Source organism: Marmota marmota, unplaced genomic scaffold (assembly GCF_001458135.2).
Source record: "Marmota marmota marmota unplaced genomic scaffold, marMar, whole genome shotgun sequence".
NCBI lineage: Eukaryota > Metazoa > Chordata > Mammalia > Rodentia > Sciuridae > Marmota > Marmota marmota.
Genome location: NW_026000000.1, coordinates 11459122 through 11471237, shown reverse-complemented (window position 1 = coordinate 11471237; position 12116 = coordinate 11459122). Strand labels below are relative to the sequence as shown.

The 12116-nt window shown below is 39.4% G+C and overlaps 1 protein-coding gene across 1 annotated transcript in view; it reads right to left on the bottom strand.

The window, feature by feature from the left end:
- Positions 1–11412: 11412 nt before the first annotated feature.
- Znf239 (zinc finger protein 239) overlaps positions 11413–12116 on the bottom strand; it is a 27905-nt gene continuing 27201 nt past the window's right edge. The window contains exon 2 of the mRNA XM_048807594.1: positions 11413–12111. Coding sequence (XP_048663551.1) covers positions 11413–12111 — 699 coding nt within the window. The remainder of the gene's footprint in view (positions 12112–12116) is intronic.

The following is a 12116-nucleotide window of genomic DNA, read 5'->3' as shown; positions in this document are numbered from 1 at the left end:
TTTGGTTTTTTTTTTTTTTTTTTTTTTGTCTTAGAGGATTGCCTCCTTCACCTTTACCTTCCTCCAAGATAGGCTCACCATTAACACAAAGCAGATCTCAGGGTTGATAGGTGAATTCACTACTCCCCCATCTCAACCCATGTGCTTTACACACTTTCCTTCTCTTACCAAGATCCTGGAAAGGACAATTTCCCTAAAAAGTCAGAAGAAAAGTATTGGACCAAAGTTACTATATCTTGTTATATCTTCCCTGTAAGTAATACATTAATCCACCCTTATGGGTGGCTTTCTATGCTTTCAATTACCTGTGGTCTGCTGTGGTCTGAAAATTTTTAATGAAAAATTCCAGGAATAAACAATTCAGAACTTTTAAGTTGCATCCCATTCTGAGGAGGGTGATGAAATTCCATGCTGTCCTGTTCCATCTAGCCCAGAACATGATTCTTCCCTTTGTTCAGTGTAGCTTGCTGTTAGTCACTTGGTAGCCATCTTGGCTATCAGATTGACTGTGGTATTGCAGTGCTTCTGTTCTGGTAAGAAGGCCAGTGGTAGCCTTACTTCTTCATAATGCCTATGTCAGTCACCTCACTTCATTTCATCACAGACATTGTGTCTCATGTCCTCATCACAAGAAGTTTGAACACAGTATAAGAAAATATTTTGAAACCACATTTTCATAAATTTTGTTATAGAACAGTGTTATACTTGTTGTTATATTGTTGTTGTTATCCTCTTTCTGTGCCTAATTTATAAATTAATCTTTATCATAGTATGTATAGGAAAGAACAGTATATATAGGGTTTGGTCCTATCTGTTCTTTCAGGCATCCACTGGAGTCTGTGGATAAGGGTATGTGTGTGTCAGGGGTGACTACAATATCTTATTCATGTAGATAGTGACTGCATTTTAGCCTTTGTTTAATTACAAAGGCAAAACTGGGCCTCCTTTTTAGCTACAATGTTCCTGTTATGCTCTACACATGTTGTGTACCTAGGAGGTGGTCAGTGGAGGTGGGGAATGCACACAGAGGGGACTGAGGGCCCTGGTCAATAACAACTATCATCTCCAAATTTCTTTGAGAGAGAGGAAAGATATATGAAATATGGAGGAAGTATCTTATACTCCTCAAATGGGACCCTAGCTGAACATAATTGTTGATTGCTCAGTCCCACTAAAACTGGAGTTTCTCTGCTTCTGCTGGTGGGTAGGGTCTGCATAAGTTGCAGGATTCTGCAGCTAAGAAAGCTCATTTTAGTGTTATCAGATAATCAAGGCAGGGGATGCCTGCCAGCAATAGCTGCAGAGGTCACAACTGGCAAACCTGGATTCTTCTTCACTACTATTAAGTGACATGTAGCAGCTCTTAATGGCAGGCTATGCCCTTCAGTGTCACAGCAGATTCAACAGTTAACTGCCAATTTCTTTCTGGGTTCTTGTCTCTCAAATCCAAAGAATGAAATTTACAAACAATGGAATGCAAAAGTGAAAAGCGTAGGATTTATTTAAGTATGAGAATAGAAATAGAACTGTTACAAGGCGAGGAGGACCTGATAGCAGGTTACTGCTTGAGTGTTCTGATCTAGGGACTTATATAGCTCTTGAGTCAATGCTGTTGATCCAAATTTATGTTAATCAGGTTTCAGAAAAGTATCAACACTATTAGATAGCTCTTGAGTCTGAACTTTCTTCCATTTGGGTCTGCTCCCACTTCCATTTTCACACTGTTATTGGATCCAGACTGCCAAGGGGCGACAGCTTGGTGCACCCTGGCTTACCTCAGCCTGCACTCCAGCTGGTGGGGGCTGACACTCCACTGAAGTTTCTCAGTGGGGATTAGCTACGCAGCTTGGTTGCCAGAGAGCCATATTGACTGGGACAAGGGCTTGGATTCTCCATAATTACCAGAAAAAGGGAAACATATTTAGGCAAGAGACATGTAGAGAATAAGAAGTGGTAGTGAGCAGTGAGAGAAACCCATTGTCAGTGTTTCTGACAATTATTATTATTTCATTATTAAAATAGTTATCTGCTATTGTATAGCTTCCAATGCTTTCTTTCTCCAATTTCCCAATGTTGCCTCACCATCAAGTATTAGTAAATAATTGTGATTAATTTTGATTTGTTTTTATAACACAGTCTTTCATTTTCTCCTGACTCTTCTGAGCAGCTAGTATAGTAGTTTTGAGAACTGAAATGAAGTAAAACCTGAAAGGAGGAGAGGTGTACTTATTTTTCCAATATGAGGTGAAGTAATCCTGAATGTTAAAGTAAATGTACACATTTTTTATTGTGGGTGATTATCAATAGCTATGATCATAATGAAAACTATGTCTTTTATATCCTGCTCTCTATTTTATTCAACTTTTTCACCTGTAATATTTGATCTTTAGAGAGATACTTAGAGACAGATAGGGTTCTTTTATTTTTATTTTTTAGTTGTAGACGGACACAATACCTTTATTTTGTTTATTTTTATGTTTTATGTGGTGCTGAGGATTGAACCAGTGCTTCACACATGTTAGGCGAGCGCTCTACCACTGAGCCACAACCCCAGTCCCCAGATAGGGATTTTATGATTCCAGTCTTATTGATGAAGACCCTTGGTCTGTTTCTCAGGTGTTCACCCCAGTTAGGGTTCATGCTCAGCCTTTCTCTGAACCAGTCCTTGTCAAAGCATCAGTGATCAATGCATAATGACTTATGGGTGGCCAGATAAAATGGTCAATCCAAGTAACTTAAAGAATAAACATTATTTGCCAGTGCTGATTATTTCTTCCTTTATCAATCAAGTACCTTCATCACTTGGCTCCCAGGACTTCACCCTCTCTTGGGTTTCTTACTGTCTTGGCTGTCACTTTCAATTCCTCCTTGTCTTTTCCACTTCTAATTACTGGAGCTCCCTAGTCCTAAGTCCTTTACCCTCAGTTCAATCTATACTGACTCCCTGGGAATTTCGGCAAGTCTGTCGGTTTAAATATCTATATGCTAATAACACTTAGATTTATATACAGATGATCCCTGACTTAATGATGATTCAACTTACGATCTTTTGACTTTCCAATGGTGCAAAAGAGATGTGCACTCAGTAGAAACCATACTTTCAGTTTTAAAATTTGATCTATTCTCAGGCTAGTGATTTGCTTATAAGTTTCTCATCATGCTGGGCAGTGCAGTGAGTCACAGCTCAGGAGAGGCAGCAACTAATACTCTACAATAGACTGTGTTACTGAGATAGGGTGTTCAGTAAGTTGCATTAAGTGTATTTTCGATTTATGATATTTTAAACTTACAATGGGTTTATCAGGACATTACTACATCTCAAAAGAAGAACCCTCTTGAGTTAATTTTCTGTTGCACTGACAAAAATAGCAGAAATAAACATATTAAAAGGAGAAAAATATTTATTTCAGCTCAAGGTTTCAGAGGTTTTTCAGCCCATGGTCAGTTGGTTCCACTGCTTTGGGTTTGAAGAAAGGCAGAACATCATGGCTATGGAAACATATGGTGAAGGAGGCTGCTCACCTTATGGTGTTCACGAAGCAGAGAAAAGGGGCCAAGACAAGATATACCCTTCCAGGCATGCCCTAGTAATCTATTTCCTTCAGCTAGGCCTCACCTTCTATAGTTTCCATCACTCCCAATAGTCCATTCAATTATGAACCCATCAATGGATTAATCCACAAATGTGATCAGAGCCTTCATGAGTCAATCATGTCCCAAGAGGCCCACCTCTGAACGTTGCTGCATGGGGGACCAAGTCTTCAAATATGAGCCTTTAGAGGATATTCCAGATCTGAATCATAGCACCTCTCTTGAATTTCAGACTCATAAATCCTGCAGCCAAACCTATATCTTCACTCATATATTTTCCCCTATATTATGTCAAGTCCCTAATTTATGCACCAAGGCTCAGAGAATTGTTATACGTATTATATAAAAACCAAAGAAAGAAAGAAAATCTCACTTGCCCCTACACCAGCTCACATACAGAAACTGCCAACAAAGAGGGTCCCTCAGAACAGCTCTCTCCTGGGATCCATGTGAAAATGGCCTCATTTGATTATATAAATGAAGATCTCCAGAAAGATCTTCACATCCTAATAAAAACTCTGAAAGGACAAAACAGGGAGTTAGATGAATGGTGAACATTAACAGGCAATGGAGTTAGAAAAAGAATTGTGAGTACAAGATACAGCGTGTGGAATCAAATTGAGAAAAGAGCAAGCCCAGAAGGGAAGATTTTCCTGCTCCTAATGAGGTTTCCTCCTGTGCTTAAAAGAGAGGAAACATAATAAAGAAATTAAGACTAAAAAAGAAGGTGTGCCAAAGATAAAAATCTTCCCTATAATAGAAATAGATAAAAACACTGCCAGATTCAACCTAAAGATAAACTACATGCAGGCAGGAATGTCTTGAAGATTTGGGTCTTCAAGGTGGATGGCTATCCTTGCTGCAGGCTCTCAGAAACGCAATCTGTGCTCCCTGGTTGAACTTCTCCATTATTTGTGTGCTTGTTTTTAACGTCAACTAAAATGTTTTATTTTCCACTTATCTCTCCACAGTTTTTGAAGGATTAGTTTGTTTAAAAATTTTTTTTTGTAGTTGTAGATGGACAGCATGCCATTATTTTATTTATTTTTATGTGGTGCTGATGATCAAACCCAGTGCCTCACATGTGCTAGGCAAGCATTCTGCCACTGAACTACATACAGCTCCAGCCCCATTGAAGGATTACTTTTTAGACACAACCACTGGCCTTCCAAAACCATTTGAGTTTGGCATGGCCATTTTGTTACATATGTGACTCCTGTATACCTGAATACATACCTACTGAAATGCAATGTGAGCACTTTGGAAGAAAAAATAAACACATCTGTCTCTATACTTAACCAACAGCAATCATCTTTTCCCACTGCTGCCATGGGGACTGCCCACAGGAGATAACACTGCCTTTCCCTTAGAGAAGGCCACATTACAGTAAAGTGCTTTTTAATCTAAAGTCTTCATAGTATCATACATAGTATCATACAGTTTTCATTTATTCACAAATACTTATTGATTTTTCTACTGTGGCAGTGAGTTGGTATGAGAGATTCCATGGACAAGAGGTATTGTGAGTAGTGTTCATTCTCACTCCTGTTTGTTCAGGATCTTGGCTTCAATGAAAAATGTTATTTGTCAATGGTGGTAGAAATTCTTCATCTTTCTGGGATTCACCAAATACCATATATTCTTTCTCTGCCATATATACTCCACATCTATAAGCTCCACATCCATGGATTTAACCAACTATGGATCAAAACTATTTGAAAAAAATTGTGTCTGTATTGAATATATACAGACTTTTTATTCTTGTCATTTCCTCCTAAATACACAATGGTACCTACACTGCATTATGTATTATAAATTATTCAGATTCAAAGGATACAGAGAACGTACATAGGTTACATTCAAATACTATACACCTTATAAAGGGACTTGACATCTGTGGCTTGGTTATCTTTAGGGGATGGGGAAATCCTGAAACCAATACTCCATGGGTACAGAAGGAAAACAAAATACATAAACTCATACACATATACACGTAGATATACTTACATATAGACACACAGGGCTTGGCACAAAGCATGTGTTCAATAAATCATTAACATTAAGGTGGTGATAGTGCAATAAAGTAAAAACTAATTCATCCCTGTATTCCTAGATAGGATTCAAATGTAGACATTGTTTGGTTAGGGCTATGTAGGGCTTCTCATGAGGGACAATCTTCACCCAACCCATACATTTTTGGAGATACTTTTGGTTTTTACACTAATGTAGGGGGTTTTCTACTGGCAGGTAAAGGCCAGGAATGCTGCTTAACAGCCTACTATGCACAGGACATATTTTCTCCCAAAGAATTATCTGATTTTGCCTCCCAACAGTTAAACGTTCTCAGACCCTGACCTGCAGGGTGACATCACATTTCTTCTAATAGTGCAGACCTGATGCTCTCTCAGATCATTCCTTACAGGTTGTCTATATATATACATTTGCCAATGTTCTATCATCCTTGGGACCTTCTTACTCAGCACACCAAGCATCTTGCATTTGGTTCAGTTGGAAATAACAATAATATTTATATCTCATCTACTATGGAACATGCCTGTTTTAAATCCTTTCTGTTGGCTCAATCCTTACAACACTATGAGGAGAGGAACTATCTATCACAACCTCAGATTACAGATGAACTAAGAAACGAAAGGTTCAAGCAACTTGTCCAAGGTGACACACAGGGCCAGGGCTCGCTAGTGGTAGTTGGGATCAACCTCCAGCATTCTTGTTCTTAAAATTCCACATTGTATACCTCTCAGTCCACAAATGAGGTTGGGTACCAACAGTCATAAGCTAACACAGAGTATTTACATTAAGGAGGAAGCACACACATGCTTACCAAGGTGAAGAAAGTTCTGCCTTTAGATTGGTTATCACCTTATGTATCAAGAGATTACAAAATGTCAGTCCAAAAATCCACTCACGGGGCTGGGGATGTGGCTCAAGTGGTAGCGCGCTCGCCTGGCATGCGTGCGGCCCGGGTTCGATCCTCAGCACCACATATAAACAAAGATGCTGTGTCCACCGAAAACTAAAAAATAAATATTAAAAAAATTCTTAAAAAAAAAAATCCTACAAAAATCCACTCACACAAAATGGTGGACATGTTACTGAGATACAGCAACAGAAAAGAGTGGCCCAGCTGGTGGAATGAGAGAGACATCATTACTCTAGGTACATGTATGATTGCACAGATGGTGTGACTCTACTTTGTGTACAACCAGAGAAGTGAAAAATTGTGCTCTATTTGTGTACAATGAATCATGTATAACAAATAAAAATTAAAAAATAAAAAAAAAGAGAAACAACAAAAAAAGTAGTGATCCACTGAAAACTCCCCTGGTGCTAATGAGAATGGGCCACTTGCTGGTGGGAATGGTAAGCAAAAAACAAAAAATAAAATCCTATAAGCCTCAAAGAAGGAAGAGAGGAACATACCAGTTACTTGTATTTCATTTAAAGCATACCCAATGTATGAAAATTCATGTTTACAGACAAGATGAACTAAAATGACCTTATTTCTATTACTAAAGGAATCCATTTTAAAAAGGAGGAGGACATATCGAGGAGCAGAAAGGTGGGGGGAGCTAGAGGAGGAGCAGGAGTTATCTGGCCTGGATGTCAATGGTGTTTGGTGGGTTAGAATTATAACTAGGATCTGTTACTGTTCTTTTCCAATTATTCTAAAAACTTAAAGGTATCTTTAACAACAAAGGAACATGATTCAGTTCGAATGCAAGTTGAGGCCTTAGAAGCCCATCACATACAGACTAGAGGTTCAGTGTGGGTTCTAGAGACAGCCGATTGGAGTGGAATGCCAGGCCTTCCTCTTACCTGTTGTGTGAACTTGAGCAACTTGCTCGCTCTGTGTTTTGGATTCTTCAACTGTTAAACAGAGGATAATCATGGTCCTTCCCTCAGAGGTCATGTCAGCAGTATGATGGCCATCAGTACCTAATTTTCATGAGCACTACATGTGTTAGCTACTATTTTTACCAGCCATCAACTTTCTCAGGTCACTGATTTGTGGCCATCTCAGTATTTTTAACTCATAAATCTGTATAATGAGAATTTCTATTTCACAGGGTAGTTGGTGAGGATTAAATAACACAGAATAACAATGGAAAATTAGAAAAAAATCATACAAATATAAGTGGGTATAATTTTAGGGAGCCCTGAAGCCACTTATTGCACCACATACATAAAAATTATGCTCCTGAACTGGGTGGAAGCATTTTCTAGTATCTGGAGCCAAAATCAAGTTACAATTTGCTTAAGTGAACTTAAAAAAAATTGGGGGGTGCTGGGTATTGAACCCCAACTCCTCCCACATGCTAAACAAGCATCCTACTACTTACTATCAAGCTATCCACCCTCAGCCCACTAATAAACTTAAAAAAAAAAAAAAACCCAAACTTTTTTGGGTGGTTGACAGGTCAGCAGACTCCCAGATATGGAGAAAAAGATTAAGGCTAAGTCTGCAATGTCTTTTCTGTGTCTCTGCTTCTACTGCAGCAGCTCAATTTAAACACCTAGAGCCAGCTAAAACATGGTCAAAAAAGATAAGGAATGCCAGGTGTGGTGGCCCACTCTAAATCCCAGAGACTCCGGAAGCCAAGGCAGGCGTTCTAGGCCATCCTCAGCAACTTAGCAAGGCCCTAAGCAACTAAGTGACACCTTGTCTCAAAATAAAAAATAAAAAGGTTGGGGATGTGCCTCAGTGGCTAAGTATGCCTGTGTTCAATCCCTGGTACCAAAACCAAAAACAAACCAAAAGGGTGTGTGGGGGGGGTGGGACTACAAGAGTCCAGGCACAGTAACACTAAAGTCTTCATAATCTGATTCTAGGATGAGACCACTTTTCTTTTTATCTCAGTTCTACTTTCTAACAGTTCTGCTATCTCTGTAACCTGAAGGGAATAGAAGGGAGGAATACTGACATTTCTGCTTAGGGAATGTTTAGATAAATGCTGGGAGGAAGTGATGGGACTTCCAAGCACCAGTGAGGTTTTTCACCTCACATGACCATGCATGCCTCTTCCTCCTCCCCATCTGAACCCCTACTCCACAATTTAACATGCTCACCCTTCTGCTGTCTGCAGAATTAATATGGTTGATCCCTCTCCTGTAGATGCTCTCAATCTCCTTGCTTCCTTGGAACCTTCTCTTATTTTCCTCCTTCCCCACTTCCCCTTTATCATAGAGGCTTGCCACTGTGTAGGATTTCTGTTCTCCTCACACATTTTGAACAAGGCTAGTATGGTTGAAGTGAAAAGAATGATAGTATGCCTGAAAATGAGATTAGGGAGAAGGACCCAGAACAAAGACTGCAGAAGTTGGATTCTACTTTGTCATGAAAAGCCATTAAAGGAGTTTTGAACAAGTTTTGTACATATTTGGTTTTTAAAAGATAACACCAGTTTCTTTGTGATTAGTCTAAAGGGGACAAAAGTGGAATCGACAGATGACTGTAGCAAAAGCAGTAACTACAGTGGTGCTGGTAGAGGTGGTGAGAAGGGGTCAGATGTGGAATATTAAAATGGTAGGAACTGGAGCAACATTTTATTGTTTTTTCTTGTTGCTACTGTTTGAAATCTTCTATAGTACAAAGATAAAACAATAATGAAGAAACACAAATTGGACCTTTCTCTGGCTAGAGTGTCTAGGAAAGATGGGTGCTTAATTTTATTTGAGCAGTATGGTTTGAAATGGCTTATCCCCTCCAAAAACCCTATTGTGAGGTATTAAGAGGGTGGAAACTTAACCCAACTATGGTGATTAGTAGTTGGGCCTTTGAGAATTGATTAGGACTTAGGTAAGATCATTAGGGTGGAACCCCATCTTTGAAGACTGGTGGGTTTATAAGAGGGAGGACATAATGACCGTGAACACTTCCCATGTGATGCCCTCTGCTTCCATCAAGAAAACCTCACTAGATATAATCCCTAGACCTTGGATCAGAATCATGAGCCAAAGTAAACCTTTTTTCTTTATAACCCAATTAGTAGTATGATTATTAGCAACATAAAACAGACTATGGCACTGTGAGTTAGAGCTTCCAGAAAAAAGCTTAAGAATCCTGCGAGGGCTGGGGTTGTGGCTCAGTGGTAGAGCGCTTGCCTAGCATGTATGAGGCCCTGGGTTCGATCCTTAGCATCACATGAAAATAAATAAATAAAATAAAAGTACTGTGTCCAACTACAACTAAAAAATAAATATTAAAAAAAAAAAAAAAAGAATCCTGTGAGAATCACAGCCTTTTGGGACAGGAGTTCCCTGTGTTTCTCCTTTGCTAGCAAAGCAATAAAAAAAAATAGAATCCTGCCACAAAATCTTTTCTCTCTGGAGAAAAGAGAGGATCATCTGTTCAGATTGCCTAAAATGAGGAGCAAGTGGTAAATTTTCACGATGAAAAGGACCAAAGGACTTTTACAAATAAAGATTCTGAGTCTTTTGAAATCCTGACAATCATGCTGTCTCAGATCTGTGGGAGGAAAATTCATATAAATGATCCAGTGTTCTCAGGAAATCAGAGATCAGTTGGTGACCCAAGAAAACCTGAACAAAAATTATGTGGGGAGAATTTTCCCTTGAGTTCAAAGAAACCCATGGTTAGTATCTATCTAACAGCAGAGTTTAAAACTCCAGTTTTCAATAGTAGAACAAACTGCCAACGTTGCCTAAGGAGAGATTGTGAAACCAGTGTTTTGATGTCAAGGTGATATGCACTGGTGTGTTTATGTCAATTAGTTTTATCGAGGTACAATTTATAAACAATAAAATCCACCCATTTATGTGAGCAATTCAGTGAATGCAGTCATGTAGTCAAATCTGATATAGAAAATTTCCATCCCTCAGGCTGGTCTGAAGGTAGTGAGTTATCCCAATTGAATGATCAGAGAGTTACAGAAAATTTCCATCCCTTATGCCACTTCAGTCACCTCTTACCCCACGAACAACCACTAAACTGCTTTATCTCATTACAGATTTGCCTTTTCTAGAATTTCCTATACATTATGCAGTAATTTGAGACTGAATTCTTTCCCTTGGCATAATGCTTTTGCAATTCATCCCTGTTGTTTTCTCAGCAGTTTCTTTTTACTATGAAAAAAGTATTCATTATATGGATCTCTGGTTTGTTTTGCTTTTTCATCTTCTGATGGACACTTAGGTTGTTTTCACTCTATTACACCTGTTATAAACTTGCAATGAACTTTCATGTAAAGGCTATGGGTGAACATTAATTTTCACTATTCTTAAAATAAACCTCTAGAAGTGGAATTGCCATGCCAGGTGATAAGTTTGTCTCACTTTATAGGAACAGCCAAATTGTTTTCCAAAGGGCTATACCATTTTCCATTTCCATTAGTAACTTGATCCCTGCTCTTGAATTTTAGAGAGGGCTACGTAGAACCTAAAGGAAATATGAAAAACATAAGGCACATAATTTGAAGAGAAACAATAAGTCTAATTTCTCAAGAGAATGTGAACAAAGAAAAACATGCCCTGCTTGGATAAACATAAAGTTCTTGCAGTTAAAAATTCTGGATAGGATACATAGTTCTACTAACACTGCTAAATTGCACAGCACAGATGTTTTCACTCTGTCATCAACCAGAATAATAGTCCACTCATTGTATACCATAACACAGTGCTTGATACTTAAATACTTTAAATGGATGAATGATTTTTCAGTGAGGGAACATATATGAATAACCTTACTATCTATCTCCTTCATGAGATACAGTAAGAGTTACACTAAAAATATTTGAGTCTTTATAGTACAAGTACTCAAAAGCCTGAACAGGTTCATGTCACTTAATGGGGATCTTTCCTGTGAACTCGCTGGTGGATGTGAAGGTTGGAGCTCTGGCTGAAGCCCTTTCCACATTTGCTGCACTCATAGGGCTTCTCTCCAGTATGCACTCTCTGGTGGATGAGGAGCTTGGAACTCTGGCTAAACCCTTTCCCACACTTGCCGCAGTGATAGGGCTTCTCCCCAGTATGGACCCTGAGATGGATGCGAAGGTCTGAGCTCTGGCTGAAGCCCTTCCCACACTCATAGCACTGGTAAGGCTTCTCTCCTGTGTGGATGCACCGGTGAATGTGAAGGTTTGAGCTCTGGCTAAAGCCCTTCCCACACTCTCCACACTTGTAGGGCCTCTCTCCTGTGTGGACTCGCTGGTGGATGTGCAGGTTTGAGCGCTGACTGAAGCTCATCCCACATTCCCCACACTCATAGGGTTTCTCCCCAGTATGGACTCGCTGGTGGATGTGCAGTTTGGAGCTCTGACTGAAGCCCTTCCCACACTTGTCACATTTATAAGGTTTCTCACCCGTATGGACTGCGTGATGGATAAGCAGACTAGAGCTCCTGGTGAAGCCCTTCCCACACTTGTCACACTTATAAGGTTTCTCATCTGTGTGGACTGCTTGATGGATCAGCAGACTAGAGCTCCTGGTGAAGCCCTTCCCACACTGCTCACATTTGTAGGGTTTTCCTTCTGTGTGGTCTCTCTGAT